This window comes from Mustela nivalis (assembly GCF_964662115.1).
Source record: "Mustela nivalis genome assembly, chromosome: 2".
Lineage (NCBI taxonomy): Eukaryota > Metazoa > Chordata > Mammalia > Carnivora > Mustelidae > Mustela > Mustela nivalis.
Genome location: NC_139021.1, coordinates 79900418 through 79923483, shown reverse-complemented (window position 1 = coordinate 79923483; position 23066 = coordinate 79900418). Strand labels below are relative to the sequence as shown.

Below are 23066 nucleotides of genomic sequence, written 5' to 3'. Positions count from 1 at the left end.
CCTTCCTGATGTCTTTTGCTGTAAACCATCTTCTCTTGTGAGTTTGTACTTAGGTGATCTCATAGGTATGCAGGGTTTCCATTATCTTTTTGGGTGGATGACTGTCAAATTCATTTTTCCCCTGAACTTTGAATGCATTGAAACAACTGCTATTTGACAATTGTATTTGCAAGTCTTATTAAAGCATCTCAAACTCAGTCAAGTTTGTGTGATTCACTTGTATCTCCTTGGTAGCGCATATCAGACTTGTAATTTATTATGTAGTAATTGATTTGTTAGATCTTCTGACCCAGAGCATAAGCATTTTTAGGGCAGGCAGGTACCCGGGTGATTTTGTTCACTAGCACTTCTCATGGTTCCTGACATATAATAAGTGCTTAACATTTGTTATAATAGTAATAAAAATTATAATCAAAAATAATAATGTACCTTAAAGAATGAATGAATCAAAGCATAAATGGTTTCTGTAATAGGAAATTAAACCAAACTAATTTCCTTGAGAACTTTAAGACAGTATGCAAATATGTGGTAAGACAGAAAACAGAAGATTTTAAAATATTTTTGAAAGTATTTGACATGTTAACAGTAATGTCTCTGGGCTATACACTGAGTCTTTATGATTTTCTTCTTTGCATTTTTTATAAGATTCAAGTTTTGTAAATATGACCGTTCCTATATTCATAAGAATAAAATATTTATTAAAAAGAAAAATAGAAAAGAATCAACAAAGTCCACAATGAATAATATTAAAAACAGAGGGAATATGACATTAGAGGTCATATTGCATCAAGGATTGGAAATATTTGGAAATAGGGAATAAAGTGTATGAAGATGAAGCTTCTCCATATGGAATACTACCTTGATATTTTATTTAATTTTTTTGATATTTTATTTTATTTATTATTTATTTATTTACTTTTTAACCTGGAATTATTTTAAATTTCAATTAAGAAATTAGCCAGCTGACATATCCAAACCTCTATGATGGCAGATTACATCTTTTTGGAAAATAATCAACTGTCAATCACAGAAGTAAGTATCCCATGATGCAATGTACATGCACTTCTTAAAAGATTTCTCCAAATTTTGTAAATAATTTCCCAACTCCGCCTTCCAGAAATGTCTTTGGATCACTGATCTTCATGCTGCTTTCCTTTCTAAATTGTTATGTGGATAGGAGGGTGCAAATTTTAGATCTGCTGAATGTGTGATGCTGTGTTGCAAAAGAAAGGAGAACTGCCCTCTGGCATCTGATAACACCCTACTCTCTACAGATGACCCAAGGAAGCAGGATGACCTGTGAGACCCAGTAAGAAGTTCTATCGAGTGTATCAAAACCACAAATTATCATGTTGAAGTAATGTACGGCAACCCTGTTGGAAACACCAAACAATTCTCAGCAACCGATCCATTTTATTGTCTGGAAGCTTTCCCTCTTTCCTGGCCTGTCCTATAGGGTTAGCCAGATGTAGTCTTGCTCAACCCCCATGATTTGTTTAGTAGAGGCAAGCACTTCATGAGTCCTTCCTCCCATTTTCAAGGCTCAGGAGATGCCATTTATGCATTATGAGGTGTAACTTGGGGGCTTCGCCTATCTACCCGACGGAGTAGCTGAGAGCCCTATGCTGTGAGGGTGGAGAGTCTTCCCCCTCCAACACCAGTCTACTAGCCAGTGTCATAGCATTTTATCTGCTTGGTCTTCACTGTGCCTCAAAGCAAGAGTGTATCTATATGCCTTCCTTTTTTTTTTTTTTTTTTAAATTTTTAAAAAGATTTTATTTATTGGAGAGACAGAGCTAGAGAGTGCAAGTGGGAGAGAAGGAAAAGGCTCTGCAGGGAGCCTGACCTGGGGCTTGATCCCCGGACCCTGAGATCAGGACCTGAGCCGAAGTCAGATGCTTAACAGACGGAGCCACCCAGGTGCCCTGATATGCCTTCCTTTTAAATATTCATGCTAACCTCTGTTATCTGCCACTCAAGGAGATACCAAAGTATTCATGTCTCAAGATTCACTGCCTTTCTCTCAGTAATTAAAGGAGGTCACTACAGCTATATTCTCGGATCATGCTATTCGGACCACTTACAGAACCGTGCGTATGGCACAGAACTAGGATTTAAACTAACGCCCTTTCACTACAGCTGACAGAGAAGAAAGAGCAAAACCAAAAATAATGCATGAAAGATGTCTATTTTTTAAAGAAAATACAATGTGCTTTGAAAGGAATCATTTATTATATTGCTCTGTGTTCTTTGCATAAAGACTTATTGGGTGTATACATTGTCTTTGCTTTTAGGCTGCAATAGAGTGGAATGAAAATTCCCTATTGTGGTTTGTCATCTAATGCATCCGAATCGCTGGGCAGTGGTATGTGAAGTTCAAGGGTGTCTACCACATGAACCTCCTGATGTGGGGGGGGTGTCTTATTTTTTATTTTGCATTTTTCTTGTGTTTCTGTGGGTACAGAAATGAGCTATTATTTTGCTTTATTTTATTTATTTAAAATATTTATTTATTTGACAGAGAAAGAACACAGTAGGCAGAGCGGCAGGTGGAGAAAGAGGGGGAAACAGGCTCCCTGCTAAGCAGGGACCCGGATGCAGGGCTCAATCCCAGGACCCCGGGATCATGACCTAAGCGAAAGGCAGGCTCTTAACCAACAGAGCCACTCAGGCGCCCCGAGCTGTTATTTTAGATTTTGTGTAATGAACTGGCTACTTGTAAGGCCTGTAGAGATAGTTTCATTGCACTTTTGAAAAACACGTGATCATTGCTCATATGCAAAGCTTCCTTGGAGAAAAAAAATGTTGTTATAATTTGGATGCACTTACATGCCAGTAATAGACTGCATTTTAAACGATACCTGGCTCTTCTGACCACTGGCTATATGGGATGTACACAATGATGGATATGATTGTGGTAGAAAAATTAGCTAAATGGATTTGTAATAGGTCTCTGAACCTTAATTTTGAGGATTGTCAAGATCCTGAATTCCTACGTAGATGGATGAAAGCTTATCATTCTACATCCTCACTTTCTAAGAGGCCCTGACTTCTAGAGTCTAGAGCAGCATTGTCTCACAGAATTTTCTGGAAAGATGGAAATATTCTCTGTGCTGTCTGAAAGGGGAGCCATTAGCCATAGTGGCTATAGAGCCACACCTGATAAAGTGCATTTTTTATTTATTCAATTTTAGTTAGTTAAATTTAAATGTACACAGTCACGCATGCTTAGTGGTGACTCTATTGGACAGTATGTCAGTGTGCACTTGGCGTTTTTCAGACTGCAAAATTTCTGAAGTCACCAGGGTTTTAAGCCTAGAGAGTTTAACTGGATCCCAACATCATAGTCTTTAGAATAGAGAAGAAACCATCTAACACCAAAATAGAAACTTCCCATGACAATGAGCGCCTTGAAAGTAAGGACCGGATGCCATTCATCTTTCCTTTCTCCCAGCCTTGGGGTGGGGTCTCCCAGGCAGTAGATCACCAAACATGTCCCCTGCTGTGTCCCACAGCACTGGGCAAAGGCGCAGAGTTCTGAGACAAAGGACCTTTGACCACACGTATATAAGTTGTATGACAATCCTAACACCTATGAACATGGCTAGGTTGAGGCCCTGCCTGTCATCCTGATCACCTACAGATTTATTTCACATTCAATTAAAACACTAATGAATAAATAAAGACACACACAAATGCTTAAATAAATATTACTCTCCCATCAGCTTTACAAAGATGCATCGGCCTTCTGCAACTGACTTGGAGACATCGATTTATTTCTAAAATCCCTAGAGGTATCCTTAGGCTTCTGGTAATCCACTCCTGTCATGTCATATTGCTTAATTATAGTGATGTATTTAACTTATTTATCACAAGAAAACAATAATTTTTCACTTTAAAAAAGCGTGTGGTAATGCTGTTGCTTGGATAATACTTCTTAAGAATACAGAGCACAGGAGTTAAGACTCTCAAGGAAAGAGAATCACTGATATTGAAATGTCCCTGGAGAAGTTAGAAACGTCTATAAGCATATTTAAAATAAACTGCCGTGGTCCCAAAGCCTTTAATGGAACTGGGAGAGCTGTTTAATGCACACGACGCTGCAGTAATCGCTGTAGTTTAAAATAGATTTTAATCAAGCACCATCTGCATAATAGGCTGAACAAACAACACAGAACTCCACTTATAACTCTTATCATATAAAGTAAATATTATAAAATCTTCGCCATAGAAACAGGGCATATCATAGCACTTTTTGTGATGGTGCTGTTGCTGTAAGTGAAAAATTTTCGCTCTACTTAAATACATTCTCTCTTTCCTTTCTACACTATGCCGTCTAAAATCCCCTTATGAGAATAAATTCAAATAAGCATGGAAAGTAAGTCATCTAGGTACTGTGAAATCAGCAAGGCTGTAATACTTCTTTCATTTTGCAATCAGGTTTATTATTATCATTAATAATAACAGTAGATTCAGTGACTCAAAACATCAATTATAAAAAAACGTTTATGAAATGCCTTACTTTTGAAATGATTCACAAGTATGAATCGGTATCACAGTTTATAAAGCAAATTCATTTTTAAGGATCCTTGATTCTGCCAAATATAGCTGAGTATTGTTCTAGGATGAGTTTAGCAAAGATACTCAGTGGCCTTCTGTAAGGCTAAGATTTTTAGGCTACTGTCCAGAAAAATTACTTTAAAGTGAGGGACAGAGTTGATTGCAATCACATATAACTCTCAGTTGTATTTATCAGTTTTGTTGAATTCACTTGGTCTTTTCCAAATTTGCCTGAGTAGGGCAATATGTTCACTTCTTATTCTTCTGGATCGAGAGAATGCACAAGAAGGCTGGCAAAGGGTGCTTATGTTTAAAATGCCAGGTGCTTATGTTTAACTTTATTTTATTTTATTCATGAATTAATGAAGTGTGCTCAATTATCCAGGGCATGAATTATCTAAGAACATATATGCCTTGAAAATACTTTCTCCTAGTATAATTTAATTACTAGATGGGTTTTAGGAACAACTATTTAGAATCAGGTACTAAATGGCTGTTTGACTGAATTTTATGATCTTCCCCTGGAACTAGTTCATTAGGCTCAGCCTTAACCAATGGGATACCTTATTTTTGATAAATGAGGAGTGTGTATTTTTCAATGGCTGGGGTCTAAGAAATTCTTTAAAAGAATCGTACGTATTCTATTATATCATGTGAAGTGTTGAACAACAGCATAATAAACACAGCTAAGCGTGGAAAAATCCCAGACTTTGCAGTCCCAATTTGCTGTCCAGTTGCTAGATAATGTGATTTGACATTTGCTTGATTTCACTTCGTGTTTGTAGAAACCTGTCTGCTTATCATTTTTAGTTTATTCAGGAATCTTGCCTTCAGAACAGTGGTAAATAAAAAGCACTTTTTAAAAAGGTTATTTAAATTGTTTCTCTAGTGACTTATCCTATTTGCTTTGAGAAAACAAAATAAAAACAGAAACGACACTTCTTTCTGTCCACATGGTGAAGAACATGTGTTGGTGAACTAGCAGATTAGTAAGAAACTCTTAAAAGCAAAAAGTAAGTGAAAGCAGGAACTCAAAGGAGTAAGCAGAGTACTGAAGGCAGCTTTCATCTTGAAGATAGTTGCTGAGCCTGGTAAAATTGAGTCAAAGGCACGGCAGATAATAGACAAAGCTCATGGCTGACCAAAAGCAGCGTGCTTAACAGGAGGGTTCCTATCAAAGTCAGGACAGAAAAGAATTAGGTTCTCAGTGCCATGCTGGGATAGAACGACTTCCCCTGTAAGCACCCCCTCAGAATCTGCAAGAAAAGTACTGAGTCCCAAGTGGAAATGATCTTTTGTGGTAATTCACCAACAGAAACCAGCAATTTGTTAAGGATTGATACCTTGAATACATAGTACTTGGGTGACCTGAAAAATGTCAAGCCAGGAGGGGTTCTAGATTGTAATGGTCCAAGATGCTTGGTAGAAGCAAATGCAAATCATCCTTAGAAGAATCTCTCCCTTGGACCACATCTGATAGAATCCTCATAAACGTTCTAATGAGCATCAGCTCTTATGCTAAAAGACAAAAATCAAAATGGAATATGGCATCAAAACCAAGCCCCAGCAGCAACTACAGATGATAGAAGCAGACCTCAAAAGACTTAATGTGTTGGAATTAGCAAACTGCCAAAGAAACAAAAGGATAAGATACGTGGAGAAAGAACAAGCAACTCAAAAGGCAACCCAAACAGATTTGAGAAGGAGCCAAATAAAACTAGAAATATAAAATAATTGCAATGAAAACCATACAAGATCAGCTTTAATTTCTGATCACATCTAGCTGAAAAGAGAATTATGAAGTGAAAAACTGATATAAATACGTCAATCAGAATATAATACAAAGGGGCAAGAAAATATGAAAGAAAGTCTAGCCCGTGTCTTACCAGAATTACAGGGTGACAAGGGAGCAAACATGGAGTAGAGTCAATATCTGAAAACTGGAATGGCTGAAAATTTCCTGTGACTGATATAGAAAAGAAATCCTAAATTCACAATAAATTTAAAGACCCACACACATCGCAAGGAAGCTGCAGGATACCAAAGACAAGAGAAGATCTTAAAACTATTCAGAGATTAAAGGCAGATTACTTTCAAAGAAAAGACAGTGAGGCAGTAGAATTCCCAAAAGAAATACCGAAAATCAGGATGTCATAAAGTAATAGAATATCTTCACTAGGATACAAGATAATCAGTATCAGTCTAAGATTCCATACACAGTAAGGGTACTTTTTAAGGCAATTATGTTCCCAATAAATCCTCATGCAAGAAAAATTTAAAGGCATAGGGGAAAATGATGTCATATGGAAGAAAATACTAAATATTAAAAAAAATCTACTAGGAAATAATAATCAAAATCATGTCCACTAAGGGTCTGACTCTTGGTTTCAGCTCAGGTTGTGATTTCAGGGTTAGGAGATGGAGCTGGAGTCAGGATCCTTGCTCAGCAGGGAGTCTGCTTAGGATGCTCTCTCCCTCTCCCTCTGCCCTTCCCCCCCATCTCGAAAATAAATAAGTCTTTTACAAAACAAAACATAATTCCAATCCTTACCCATGAGAATGAATAAAAATGAAAATACCGAGCGTTAGGAAGGCTCTAGATAAATCCTGGTAGAAACAGATAGTGGCACAGCCATTCTAGAAATCTGTTTCACAAGGGCTCAATGTGTAAATATCCTATGATTTGGGTTTTTCCATTCATATGCCCCCAGAACTATGTGGCCTGCTCCCAAGGACATGTACAAAAATGATCATAGAATTACTCAGATAGTCGCAGACTGGAAGCTGTCCACATGTCCTACAACACTAGAATGGAAAACAAACAAAAAAAAAAGGGCACCTGGGTGGCTCAGTGGGTTAAGGCCTCTGCCTTCGGCTCAGGTCATGATCCCAGGGTCCTGGGATGGAGCCCCGCATCAGGCTGTCTGCTCCGCGGAGAGCCTGCTTCCTCCTCTCTCTCTCTCTCTGCCTGCCTCTACAGGCAGAGAGAGAGAGATGTAAATAATTACATCATTTAATTAAATTATGATTAAAATGACAATAATAATTATTCCAGTACAAATTGGAAGAGAGGTGTTGGGAATTAAATAGTTTAAGAAGAGTGAAGATATCGATCAATATTAGAATTTTTCACATTTGTGCATCAGAGGTAGCTACTAAAATAAGGAGAAAGGATAAAATTTCCAAGATTACCATTGAAAATTATAGAATGAGAAAAACAAGAACAATCTTAAAGAAGGTTAAAAAAAGAGAAAGTAAAGAGAAAAAGAAACAGAGAACATGTGGGACAAATAAAAAGAAACAGACTTAACTGGAGAAATAAACCCAAATATTTTAGTAATTAGATGAATATAAATAAAGCCAGTTTCATTTAAAAGTAAAGATTGTCTGACTATATGCCATTTACAGGGGACCTATATAAAACTTAAGGATACTTGAAGCAGAAAAATTGAGAGTAAAAGGAAGGAAAATGATACACTCCGATTCTTAGCCTGTCATTTCCTGAAAGGGAACACTGTGCTGAAAATATACTTCTAATGCCAAATACTTTGAGTGTCTTACAGTGTCTGTTGTATTACAAGTCCTGGATTACAGGCTTAGAACCACAAGCTACCCAAGTTTATATTTCTTTGATGTTTTACTGTATGTCTAGTTTATGACTTTAGGCTGTCAACACAGCTCTGTAGCAATGAGAACCATGGAAAGCATTTATAAGGTGATAATTTATTTTACTGATGTATTTACACTATTTCTCCCTGTCAAAACAAACTTACTTCTTTTAATTGTTCAATTAGATAAACTGCATTTAATACGTAATTGCTTACAAGAGCTCAAAGTGTGAAGAGAGAAGTTTTAAAAGCTTTTTTTTATTTTTTCTTTTCCCCCTGGTAGGAGACCAAATATTCTTTTTTGGTTCTCTTGTTAGAAATGATTTAAGCGATCTTTTTGACTTAATGCTCTTTCACATTAAAGTGGAGCTGTGGTAGTACAACATTCCACATAAATCTTGCTCACATATAAAAGGGAAAATTCCAGCTTAATCTTTTACTGTGATGAAGAATGCTTGGGCATTTTCATCAAGGTGGTTGGTTTTTTTTGTTGTTGTTGTTTGTTTGTTTTGTTTTGTTTTGTTTTGTTGCCATTTAATAAATATAAGTTGAATAAATGGATAATCCAGTTTTGGCATGGAGAGAAGGTGAAGAACAGTGTGCAGAGCTGGAGTGGGAAGGTAGATTTTCTGGAGATGGAAAATACACTTACACTAAATATGAACTTGAACTTGAGAATGTCTATATAGACAAAAAGCTATTTTAATGAGGGCATTCTTGAGAAATCTATCCCTTAGCCTTCACACATGGCCAATTCAAGAATATAACACTACAGAATATAAGTTCTACTCTACAGTGCTTGCATAGTCATTAATAATGAGCTATAAATTATTTTACGATGTGGATGTTGAGTGATTGGATGGGATACACAGCGGCAAAGTTTCACACCAGCCTGGAACTTTCTAACATACAAATTCATGCTTCAGCAAAATTACAAGATATGGACCTTATGAGGCAAGAGGAAATGGCAGAATCTGTGAATGTTAATCATGTGAATTTCTGGTTTCTACTCAGTCTTCTCGTCAAATAAGTTGAAGAGTGTGGAAAATGTTATTCTAAGTAAGACAATCTTGCACAGAATTTACTGTCAGAAGATGTTAATTTTGCATTAATTTCCTGAAATGTCAGCAATGAATGCTGATAAAGATATAATCCAGATGCACAAATTGATCTTTAATGTAGGCAGAACATGAATTTTTTCCCTTGCAGTAGGGTACATACAATTTTTGTTTGGGACATTAACCTGAGTTATCCATACATAACCCAGAATCAAAATCACTGGTCACAAACAAATTCTTGGTGTTCACATTTAGGTTCTGGTACTCATCGACTGTTAGATTCCATTTAGAATAATACACATTTTCTTAAGAAGATTATCTTACCCTCCAAATGATCAGCTAAAGGTCAGGCTGTCACTAGCCCAATACATTATATATATAATATCAATTATTCTCCTGCCTTTTGCCCTACTTCATGGGTCACTGACCAACAGGGAAGAGCTTGCAAAGGCGGAGAGGACCAGCAGGGTCGATGAGGTTGAGGAGCTCTTCTAAAAGGTAGCCAGGATTTGTTCTAATCAGGGGTGATTAAGATAGCAATAAAGAAATGACTGTCAGGAAGGAAGTTTATATTACTTATTATTATATATTACTTATATACCTAGAAATGGAAGGCACAGCCTAGTATTCAGGATGGCTTAGGAGGCAGACACAGAGAGAGGGCAGAGCATGAAAGCAACCCCAGATCCTTTATTGGATTTTTTGGTGGGAAGGAATACGAAACGCAGGGTAGGTATGCTGCATAAGTTAAGGATTGGCTACAGTTTGAACAATTTCAGTGGACCATGGGCTACAGAGGTGGTTCCCAGTTGTCTGGTACCGGGTCCTGGGGTGACTTAGGGCAATGAGAAAATATTGGCTTGTTCTGAGTTTGACGAAGGAGATGACAGGGTATGGGCTCTGGACTGGTTGGTTTATCAAAAGTGAGATCACAGGGGAGTCATATTCTCTCTCTTGGAATTAGCTAGCGCTGGAAGGCGTAGTTTTTTTAGGATCAAGGTCTCAAATGCCAGAGCATTAAGAATACTGAAAATAATAAAATACAGTCAATGCAGCAGCCTTGTCTTTGTCATCAGGCTCAAGAAATCTGAGTCACTATTTATCTGTATCTTAAAAAAAAAAAAAAGTAGTGGCGCTATTGAAAAGTTAATCATATAGGTCAGATTCCCCCTATGCTGCTTTTGGTAGCAGGTTGACAGAGTAATGTCCCCAAAACAAAATTCTTGCAAAAGTCAAAAGAAAACAAAGGGCTGACACAAGTGACAGGTCATTAGTAAGATTAAAGGAACAAAGGGGAGGAATAGGAAATACTCAAGTAGCTGCGAGTGTTTCTCATGGTAAATGGGCACAAGAGTCCTTTCTCATGGAGACAAATTTGGAAGATGCTTGACTGACAACCAAGGCAATGAAAAGATTATTTTGTTTTTGAGGGAAAATCCACTTGGCTTTTGTGCAGTCATTTAAAATAGCTGCCTGGGATATTATAAAGAACTAAAATCTTCTATAGCTAATTTTCCAATCTAAGGACACTTAAGGCCCATCTTCCTATACAGGTAACTAAATGTGACACAGAGACAGCCAGCCAGCCATGCTGGCAAGGGGTCAACAAAAAGTAAGCAAGGAAAACACCGAGGCTTTTGCTTAAGGGAGGGAGTCATAGAATATCCCTGGTCCTTACCTTCTTCATGCTCAGTCTGAAATGGCTGGGGAGGATAATCTCAAGAGTTTCATCTGACCATCTCCCTCTCTCTCTACCACACTCACACACACATACACACACATGCACCCACACACACACAGAGCCACCACTGTATCCCAGAGAAGTTGCCTTTTTAAAATAAAATTGTTAAATTGAAGTAGATTTTCTTTGAATGAGTGGTGAATTAAACTTAATTTTGGATGTTGAGTCCTATGAGACTTATTCTCCCTACTCACTATGCAGACCCTACATTTTGTGGGTGACATCTACTTTCATGCTTAATACATCTATATTTAAAGGATTTACTAGGGATTTAAAAATCTAATTGGAAAAACAAGTGATTTAATCTATTCAGTTTGTAACCTCACACTTCATTAAAAAAGTGTGTCCCCCACCAATGTTTCTCATTTGGATGTTATAAACTTGCACCTCTCGCTGATCAAGGAAGGTGCTGAAGAATACGCCTTTCAGACAACAAGCATTTCCTACAGGTCCCCAAAATGACCTAGTCATACCTTAGCAGTATCATCGCCTTCATCTTCATGCACTGAACTAGATGGGGAAGGAGTTGCGGACTTGCTTCCAGGTGGAGATGGCGAGTTGTGGGGGACACTGCTTCCTCCCATATTCAAGCCAAGCTGAGCACTTAGCTGTGATTGGTTGATGGTGGTCAGCTGGCCGTGCTGCATCATTCCTGGCTGCTGCCTGATGTCAGCAGGCTGGCCCCTTGGTCTCATGGCTGCCATCTGGGGATGGGAGCCATATTGAGCTCCTTCTGGATTCCGAATATCTTGCATCTACCAAAAATAAAAACAGGAATCGTTTTTCACAAACATATTTCTGGAAAAAAAAATTTAATTCCTTAGGCTTTGAAAATTCTGTAACATGTCCCTAGAATAGAATAATCATAAGGGTATAGATCACTCTAAATGCACTGTTACTAAAAGAATAGAATAGTGAGAATTCATTCAACATCATATTTCATTACTCAATATACAACTAATTCTATTTACAGTTTTTCTTTATGAATGGAATACAAACATATATCATTATTCGATATTTATGGCATAAGTTTCAAAACACTGATGCTTATTAAGAGTGTCAAAATTATATAATTATTAGCGATTACAGCATTATAACAATTCACGAAACCCTGTTTCTTTCATACTGATCACTTAAGAAAGCTTTTGTGAGTTAAATGTATTATGATTCTTAGTTTAATTCTATGTAGGCTAGTATTGGCTAAAATGACCTACTGACTTCCAGATTCAGAACACTACAGGCCGGTATTAACCAATTGATTAATTGACTATTGAAATGATTTGACTGCACCGTCAGATTTGAAAGTAAAGCTCCGAAGTTGCAAGGTCACCATATTAATCCATTATGCTATCTGGGTCACTGCTTTTTAGCCTTAATGAGACTCACTCTTGTAATTCAAGCAATGAATTTTGTCTCTGCAAGGATTAGAATTAAAAGCATTGGAGGATGAAGCTCTTAACGTATCTAGAGGTCAAATGTGTTGTATAAGAGGAGTATGGTGGATTTCACTTAATGTTTCTCTGGCATTTGCAAACTTAAACTAATGAGTATTTTGCGGTGCTTGTAGAAGTGGCTTACTTCTTTCATTCTGAGGGGTGTTGGGGAGTTCATGCAGGTAGAGGATTATAGAACAAGAAAGAAAAAAGAAAAAAAAATTGGGAGGGCGGAAGAAGGGCATTGAAGAGAGGTATGGTTAGTTCTGTTCCAGAACTGAAAAAAGTTTAATAATGTTATCTTTCTCTGTTTCAATGGAAAAAAACCCCACATGGTGTCAGAATGCCCCATAACTGCTTGTTTGCAAATGTTCCCACGACATAGAAATACTATAAAGGTCAATTAAGTTACTTAGTCATAGGCTCTTTTTTCTTTTGGTAATAAAATCATTTTCTACCAATGCTGCCTAGTCATTTTACCAACCTGGTTAGATCTATCTGAAACTGAAGGTGGGATGAAGGAGATGTCTGCCTGTGTTCTCTGTGTCTGGTTTACTGTTTCCACCATGAGGTCTGATTGGTCAATATCATCTTTTAGACCTGTCTAGCTCTTACTCCCTCTTCATCCTCTGACTTTGTTCTATGCATCATCCTAGACTAACTCTTCTTGGTGAAGGCTTAGGCTAACCCCATGGTTTTGTTCCTGCTGCTGTCCTGATGCAAATCAACATTTCCCCCCATAATTCAAACTGTATACCTCAAATCCTCCAAAAGTAGTTCTCTTGGCTATGAAATCCCTCATCAAGCAGTTATTACTGTTCACTGATACAAAATAGAGCTGCAAGGGAGTTTAGGGATCCCTTCTCAGTCTCTAGAAGAGGAACCCTAGGGGCAAGCACAAGCCTGTTGTTTGTCTGTTGGAGGAATATAGAAATAATTATGAATGAATGAGTGAATGAATAAAGCCTGGAGAGGTTAAACGACTTTCCCAAACCACAGAGTGGGAGTTTGGGAGTTGAAATCTACATTTCTCAATTCCACGCTTTGATGCTTCCTACTATATTAGCAGCTGATTTGACATTTTACACATCCTGTGGAGAGATTCATAGTTAAAGATTATCAAAACCACCTTATCAAATGTTGTCCACCCAAACTGATTTTTAGGTGATCTGTTCATGTGGTTTCTACTCGCACTGACTAAAACAGTCCCCCCCCCCTTCTCGGGTGTTCATGTAATTTCTATAATGTGATCTTCCTTATGAAATAATACTAGCTTCAACAGATACCTGGAAAGTTGTGCCATTGACAGGGGGTATCATAAAAATCAGGGCGAAATTTTCAAAGTGCACAGAAGATGCACTACTTTCTAATGTCCTGAAGTCTTGTTGTGTTTTTCCGTAGACTCTCAGCATGTGCAACAGATCTCCTATTGTGGGCACAGAATCATGGATGTTCGTAATGGGCACTTTAATAGGGCCTTTCCCTCTCCCAACCCGGCACCAAACAGACCACTCATGTACATGTTCAAAAACTCCTACAGAGGAGGACACATTTTTATAACCCTGTCAATTTAAAGTGTTTACTAGCAAAATCCTGCCTAAACTAGATGATCTTTCCAAAAGTATTTAATTAATTGACAACTTCTATTTATTTCTTTTTGGGGGGGAGGGGCAGAAGGAGAAGGAGAAGCAGACTTCCTGCTGAGCAGGGAGCCCAACTCAGGGCTCGATCCCAGAAACCCTGAATCATGACCTCAGCTGAAGGCAGATGCTTAACTGACTGAGCCACCCAGTTGCCCCACTAATTGATAATTTTATTTCTCCTTTATATAAATCCTGTTACAAAGCATGATAGTTTATAACCTATCTGTTTAAAGCCCATTGCTTCTCACTCTTTCAGACATATTGTGGTTTTCACATGGTTTTGCTGACAATGATTTTAAAATTGACTTACATACAGAATTTTCAGATGTAGGACTACAACCAATGGTCTTCAAAGTCTATAATAACATTTTATAGCACCTAGTTCCTCCACCATTTTGTTATCTTCTTACTTGATCTTTTCATGTTAATTAGTGCTCTGAGTACTAAAATTTGTATTCTTACGTTTGTTTTACTGGTAGAAGAGAGTGGGCATCACCGAAGTGGTATAAAGAATCAGTTAGGGTAAGGACAATGAAGTACTCAACAGGGTACCTCTTTCTCAACAAACTGATCGTTAGTTCAAAAATATCATATCACCATGATACTAGGCGAGGCAGACATCAGTTTCAACACTCAATTAAAGAATAATCTTCCTGTGTGGAGTTGACAAACCCAAATTGGAGAGCACAGTCATCGCTTCAGCTCTTGGATACACTTAGAAATGTCAGATATTAATGCCCATCTCCAAATTAGAATTGCTTCCATTTTACTTTGCTTTCAAAGAAGTTGGTTCAGTATTAAGCACTGCCTAATGTGTAATATGGGGAAAACTAAACTGGATGGAGTTTCATTACTGAAAAATAAGATTAATTAGTTAGCTCATGAAGGTAAGCAAATGTTTTGATTACCGGTTTCCTTCTAGAAAGGTACTGACTGACTTCAGTCTTAATGCCAAATACAAAACTTCAACTCCCAAAGTATTATTTCCTGTTAAATTCCAGAATTTTTAACTTATTCTGAATAATTCTTTTAAGGCGTGCTTAATAACAACTGCTCTTCTCTTTGATTCTTCTCAAGTTCTTCATTGACTTCTCTTCTTCCTACAAATTTCCACCCTTAAATTATTTCCTCAAGTTCTGCTTGAGTCATCTTTCTTCTACCTCAAAGTTTCCTTTCTCAAACCTGTTTTGTCCAATTTCTGTTGATGATACCTTTATCCTCCCTGTCACCTCTACTAAAAATGTTCTAGTAATTTTTAATTCTTCCCTTTCCTACCAAACCCTTGTGAGTTCCACTGAATCTATTCTGAAAAAACACTTCCATTGACCTTATTTTCATCTCCACACTCATTCACGTATTTCAAGCCTTCATTACCTCTTCACATGCAATGGCTACTTAACTATAAAGAATCTCTTCACATTCACCCTCAAGAGTACTGCAGAATTAATCTTCATAAGCCACAGGCTCAAAGCTTCCCAGTGATATCTCCCTACCAAATTAAATCCAAACGCTTCAGCATGCCATGGAAGTTTCCAGATAATCCTTGTTCCCTAGGACTGTCCTTCATACCTTTATTGTTCAACCAAAACCACTTAATTGCTACTCTTTGCCTACGTCTCCTTCCTTTGAAAAAGTGTCTTTGGCCATGTTGCTCTTTCAGCATTTGCTGTCAGAAAAATTTTAAGAGGAGTTAAAAAAAAAATAAAAAAACTTTGCTCAGGAATTTGTGATTTGTTCAGTACTTTTATCTATTGAGACTTGTTATTCCCCTTTGAGGCAACCCTATAGAAAGGGCTGTTTTGTACAAGTTCGTTGAGGATGGAAGAGCTTAACTGATCTCAGATCTCTCCACCAACAAAGATCAAAGTTAAAATGAAATATGCTCCACATATTTGTACCCTTTTCACAATTCCATAATGCTATTACCATATTCATATATCTAAACCCTAAACGTATTTTAAAGTCAAGTTCAAACGTTACATCATCTACAAAGCCTCCAGACTCTTCTTACTCTGAACTGCCCAAGCATTTTGTCTGTACTTAATTTATGGCCACCACTTGTAAATTTCTTAGTCTAATATGTCTATACCTTCTAGACAGTAATCTTCATTAAATGACTAATGCATTTTTCAATCCCTCTTCAGATTTCTTTTAATTAAATAGGCATTCCAAGTATTCAAAAACACATTTACTGAATCAGTATATAAGTGAAGAAATGAATACTACCAGTATAAACCCACTAACCAGTATGATGAGTTTTCTTTTCTCCAGTGAAACTTCATCTAACATTAATCACAAGATGAAAAGAAAATTTGAATAATGTCTGTCTCCCTTGTGGCAGAACCCTCAGGCTGTACCCTCTGACAATCTATACTTTTGTCTTGAGAGACAGGCTTCCAGTATTTAGCTGGCTAGCCAAGAGGCTAGCCACCGTAGAGTGTTTCCTAGCTTCCTCTGCAGCTCCATACAGGCCACATGACCATGTTTTGTCTACTCAAATGTAAGTGAAAGTGTTGTGTGGTGCTTCCAAGAAATCCCCTTAAAGGGAAACGCTCACTGTCCATTGTTCTTTCCTGTTGGCAAATATGTGGGTGTGATCACTAGAGCTAGGGTGAGGGGGAAATGGCTTGAGCCCAGAAGCATTACCTTTAGGACACTGAAGGCACAGGAAAAAGGTGCTTGAGTGTATGATTATTATGAAGCTTCCAGACCTGGGAATCTACTTATTGTGGGAGTGTTTAACATGAAAAGAAAATGTCTATCTTTTTTAGAGTTACTGTCATTTTGGGTATGCTTTTATATGTAGGTAAACCCAATCTTTTTTTTTTTTTTTCTTTTTAAGATTTTATTTATTTATTTGAGAGAGAGAGAGAGAGTGAGGGCATGAGAGGGGAAAAGGTCAGAGGGAGAAGCTGACTCCCCATGGAGCTGGGAGCCTGATGTGGGTGGGACTCGATCCCACATCTGAGGCGAAGGCAGTTGACTAACCAGCTGAGCCACCAAGACACCAAGACACCCCAGTTAAACCCAATCTTGACTGATATACCCTAACAGAATATAAATTCAAAAAGGCCAGGATAGAATCTCTTTTGTTTGCCAGGGTAGCCCTAGTATCTAACACCAATCATGGCATATCATCAATACTTAACATAGATTTCTTGAGTTACTATGAAGGGATGTTTAGGCCAGGTATGATGAAGATTCCCGTAAACAGGCTTGTAAATCCTTGATCTTTTGGGTGCTACAATTACCTGATTCTTGGGATTACATTTGCCTGATTCTTTGAGACTTGGGTCTCAAAGTTACTTTTGAATGTGTTTATTTCTTGTTTTATTTATTTCAAACCCAATGAACTTCTTTTTTTCTTGGCTAAAAGTCCTTGGTGTTGTGTTGTTGGCTCTTACTTAATAAACGTCATTTCACTGGAGAAACTGACTCTGTCGAAAATGGGTGCTAGATTTTGCTTTTTTTTTTTTTTGGCATAAAGTTATGATTTTATTCTTCCTTCAGCTTTATATGCAATTTAATTTTTTTTAGTCTTTATTAATTTTTTATTTTTTATAAACATATATTTTTATCCGATTTTGCTTTTTTTTAAACATCAGGTCTTTTTCCTGATATTGTTTAGTAATCATAGGAGCTAAAAAATGTCAGTGAAAGTCATGGAGGAAGATTATGATGATGAAGTGAAGATTTCCATTGCATTCCTTCAAAACCTCTTTCCATTCATGGAAAGAACAAGCTCGATTAAAATCAATTAAGAAACTGGGGCTCCTGGGTGGTTCAGTGGGTTAAAGCCTCTGCCTTTGGCTCAGGTCATGATCAGGGTCCTGGGATTGAGGCCCACATGAAGCCCCACATCGGGCTCTCTGCTCAGCAGGGAGCCTGCTTCCTCCTCCTCTCTCTGCCTATTGCTCTGCCTACTTGTGATCTCCCTCTCTCCATCAAATAAATAAATAAAATATTTTTTAAAAATCAGTTAAGAAACCAAAGCAGATATCATGTATTCTCCCTCGTGACCTGCCATGTAATCCAGGGCTTGAGATGTTCCTTCCTCTCCCTGCCCAATTACCTACAGCGTGAAGAGTTCCAGGGTGAGAACAAAACTCGAGTGAGAATCCTCAAGTATACTATCTGCATGTGTTTGCACTTTCTTCTTCTTGGCTTTTCTTTGAAAAGGAAAACAAAAAAGCAAAAAATAAAAAAAAAAAAAGCAACCCAGGTAGCTCACTGGGGATTATTTTAAAAATGAGTAACATTTTGGCATAACTCGAATACTGAAACCCCCAAAACGAAACACTGGCCACAACATCAGTTGTGTGAGTGACAAAATGGTGCTCAAATGGCACACTCAAACGGCACCAGAACAAACGAAAGCCCGCGTCTCAGTGTTTAAAACTGTGTGTTTCCCGATCCTTCCAAAGTCTGTTTTCCCCTTTCAAAATGTCAGCATCACTTCCCAGTCCAACACGCGAGCCTTGAAAGCTATCATTATCTCTGCCTCTAGCAGACAATCCATATCAAAACAGTTGTACACATAAAACCCTAACGACGTCTTGGCTCTCTCCACTCTGATCCAGCTGTTTGAGTGAATAGCAGTTGGTGAACAGAGCCTGGAACATAGGAGCCCCGAGGCCTTATTTGCTAATGTGGCTTACCAGCTGCTGCTTTCTGTGGTCTTCGCTGGCGAGGCCTGGACGTGTGCCAGTTGCAGCAGGAACAAGAGAACGTGAGGAATCTATGAAGCTCTTCCATTTACCCCCGTCTGTCAGCATTTGACACCCTTCGCTGCTGAGCACTTTCCCCGGGGGCTGCGAGGGGACCCTGCTGGCCTGGGCTGTGACAAGTGCTTACTCTTGGTCCCTTTTATCGACACTATCAAACAAATACTGTTCGTAGCATCTAAAGAGAGCCTGCTCTCGGTAACCGATCCAGCCTTACATGATTCATCAGGCCAGGAAGGAGACTAAGCAGTTCTCATTTTTCTTAGGAATAATGCACTCCAAGAGCCTACGAGAAGAATGTAAATGTTGATATTATTTAAGTCCCCAATTTGATTACATATTTTTGCCAGGGATTCAATTAATATGTAAATGTATACACCAGAACGAATGCGTGGGTAAATTTAATAATCAAATTTCATTTATTATTTTCCTAAGTGCATTTCCAAGAGAGAGCTAAATTATTTGTTGTCCAAACAAATTAAAGAAATCGTTTCTAGGTGATCTCCTCATGTGTTCTGTTCATTATTTAAAAACGTGTATTTTAAATAAACTTCAACATTTTTGCTATTAGACTTCTGACATCGAAGACTGATAATATCAAAAGAGGGGAAATCTGGAAAGTATATCTATGCAAAGCACATTCTATAGTTTCAAAGATTAGGAAAAAGAGAGGTTCAAAAGAAAGATTGGTTGTTTTTATGAAAATGTATTTTTATCCTCAATAATGGGTCAGAACAACTTTACTGAACCTAGTTTCTTTCCAAAAAACAACGTGAATAAATAGGGCTCAGATTTCTTCATAATACACTAAAATGGGATATCTGTCATCTAGTTAGGATAAATAGTAATTATAATACTCTCACAGGAAAGCAAGAACTCTGGGGTACAATTCATTAGATATTTGCCAAATGGAAAGACATGGCACTCTCTAGAACCACCATTGTTGGGAAAGGTTGAGACCACCTCAGAAAACAAATGCTTATTCCGCAGGACCTTCCATAATACCTCACCATCGTCCTCCCTCAGATTGGGGTCTCTCCCTTCCATGAATGAGACCTTCATTGCTGAAGGATTTGATGTGTTAGAGGAAAACATTATTGAAAGTTTTAAAAGCCATGGCAAAAAATTATATTTTTAATTTAACTAATTAAAATTTTGTATGCTTGCCCAGGTGATGAACCAAAGATCAGACGGTGAAGAGCAAGAAGCCACTGAGGAAGGGAGGACACCCAACTTCTCAATGTCCTCAGTGTCTTTGCCAGGTCTCCGCCCTCCTTAACCAAACTTGATTTCTACTTCTGTCACATCCCCTAGATCTAAAAGGCATGTGAATTGCCCTCATTTGTGAGATGTTGATTCATTTTTATAAACAACCTAACAAGCAATTTTACTCCATTTTAAAAGAATTTCTTTTTCTTCCTTTTTTTTAGAAGAGAGATGGTGTTTTGTAGTCAAGGAAACTCTGCTCATGACATTGTCAAACTGGTTTTGAGTCTAATGAGTTGTCTTGCTTTTAACTGACCCTCATTTTCTTTTCCTTTCTTTTTTTTTTTTAAGATTTTATTTATTTATTTGACAGAGAGAGATCACAAGTAGGCAAAGAGACAGGCAGAGAGAGAGAGGAGAAAGCAGGCTCCCCACGGAGCAGAAAGCCCGATGTGGGGCTCGATCCCAGGACCCCAAAGGCAGAGGCTTTAACCCACTGAGCCACCCAGGCGCCCCTGACCCTGATTTTCTATCTCTGAATTAGGGATAACAATTTTTCAACAACAAATATTTAATGAGTGCCTACTTTGTGCTGGGTACTGCTATAAGTAACACAAAACCAACAGTAAGCAAACACACTGAATGACATCTCTCTCCTTTCACAGCTCACTTTCAAGGGCAGGAAGGGGATAAGACAATAGGATAAATATTAGATGTGGTTTGTTTGACAGTGATATGTTGTAGGGAGACAAAAAATGAGAGAAAAGTACTGACCTTAAATGCTTGCTTAAGCATGGATGGATGAAGATAAAGACAAGGAAGATATTCTGGCAAATGTAAAAGTAATTTTTGTGGTTTTTGGTCACCCGGGTCACCTCTTATGGAAGATGTGGATGTTTATCTTTTGTTATCATCTGGAGTCACTTTCTTTGACTAGTTCTAGTTCTTGGTGAGCCACTGACAGAGCTGTGACCAAACATTCTGGTAGCCATATCCTTGCATCTGTGGAGACCTTTTCTGGGCGAAGCTGGGCAGCTTAAGTCATAGAGCACAGGGTTTCACTGTGAGAAAGTCAACAGCCCAGATAAAGGTTGAACTTATAACCCGGATGTTAATGGCTCTCTGGTCGCAAGCTCATAGGCTAAATGGTAGATACAAAGTTCAAAAAAATTTAAATACATAAAAAGGTATTCTAGGTCATTGTATACTGTTCTCTGCCATCAACTCTGTACATATAACCCCTCCTTTGGATCACAACAATGGCCAGAAGGTTATGGGGTATAGTGACACGCAGTGGGAAAGATGTTTTCCATCAAATTGAGGCATCCATGTCTGATTGCTTCAGGCCAACACGATTTGTCTCCTACTGTTACTGTTAAGTTATCAAAGTCAGTATAAACAGGCTGACCTTGTGCTCCAGTGTGCCCTTGAGAAGACTCCTTTGCCTGGCTCAAATAAAACAAACATGCAAATGTACAGCAAGCAAGCTTGACTCTTAACTGACAAAGAGCATCTCTTGTAATTCCAATTAATGGCAGGATATAAAGGCAGACTAAAAGCTCTATCTTATCTGAAAGGGTTTGGGAGACCATCTGGTCAACCCTCTGGTTCCAAAAATACCTGAATTAGCAGTTCCTACAAAATTGCACACCTCTGTTAAGAGGAGTCTGTGAGTGGCTCTGGGTTTACCTATGATTAGAGTCAGTGAAGCCCTTGATTCGTAGAAATAGTGCCTTTTGCATCTGCACTACAAAGTGTAGGCAGCGCTTTGTTCATGGGACTATAATCTTATATTAAAGTGTACTCAAACATGCTAATGTCTGCTCACATCTCTGCTTTGATGTGCCCAAAGAAGGGACTGAATAATGTGCCTTATTTTCAGAATACTTTCAAAGGATTGTGTGCATTGAAACAAAAAGCATGGGTTGGAAAGATAGGTGATAAGAAAATTGGGAAATTCTACAAGACATGCCCTATGGGAGTTGTGGTTTATCTATGAGAACTAGCTCTGGATATTTATAGCATCACAAGTCAGCTGAAATGGTTCTTTATACTATATTTAAACCTGAAAATTTAACTGAATTTCATACTTTCCACTGCAATGTTAATGGGATCTAGTAAAAATGGAGATGTCAAGTGGAATATTGACTTCTTCACATCAGTTCAGAAAGTGACATTTGAGTTCATTTAGAGGCTCTTAAATCATTAGATATACACGACATTCACTTAAAGTACATCTCAAGAAGCAAAATTAAAATCTTGTATTCTTCTTGGGCCTGATAGCTTTCTTATGCAGAATATTTGTATGTTCCCAAGTTACTGGGGACTTCAAGAAAAGTATAATTTTAAACCAGTATTTTATTATGGAAATCTTTCAATAATCCTTTTAATAATGTATTATAAAACATTAAAATAGCATGAAACCAAGATAGGAAAAGGCTGGAAATCCTCTCCTATTGAGTATAATATTAATAATTTGGTAAAATCAGTCTAGGAAAATTACAATGTCTTTCAGTTTCTTTAAAGTGTCTGACTCTGTAAGTGACCTTAAGCTCCTTTAAAACAATTAAAAAATTCAAATATTTGTCTGCCAAAATTTTATAGCATGTTAGATAATGGGATGAATATCGTTATATATAGGCTCTATACTTCTGGGTATACCTAATTTAGTTAATATTAACATTATTCATTTATGCTTTTATATACTTTGAGTTATATAAGGTCAAGGTCTCAAAACTAATCATAAAAACTAGTGACTGCTATTCATGCTAATGTAATGACCCTTTTTCTAAAACAACTGCCAATAAATTTCATTATAAAAAGTTATTAAAAGGGTTAAAAACCTATTAAATGTCAAAGAATTTGCCTGACTCAAACTTCTAATAAAGAAAGAGAATAGGCTTTCTTTCTGAATTATTTAAATCTTTACTGACTGTGCACTGAACCATGAAATTAGAAAAGTGTTATTAGAAGTGTTCTTTGGTTTTTATAAAAGTTGGAGCCCAGAATGTATCAAGCCACAGACTTTAACTAGACTAGTTAAAGGAGTAGGTTTTTAATCCCAAATACATGGCTTCTACTGATATAAAGGTC

The 23066-nt window shown here is 37.6% G+C and overlaps 1 protein-coding gene across 2 annotated transcripts in view; it reads right to left on the bottom strand.

Moving 5' to 3' along the window:
- Positions 1 to 23066, bottom strand: part of TOX (thymocyte selection associated high mobility group box) — a 302338-nt gene that overhangs the window by 36117 nt on the left and 243155 nt on the right. For both annotated transcript variants that reach the window (XM_082714043.1, XM_082714044.1), the window contains one exon: positions 11441 to 11722. In XM_082714043.1, the coding sequence (XP_082570169.1) occupies positions 11441 to 11722 (282 nt within the window). The remainder of the gene's footprint in view (positions 1 to 11440; positions 11723 to 23066) is intronic.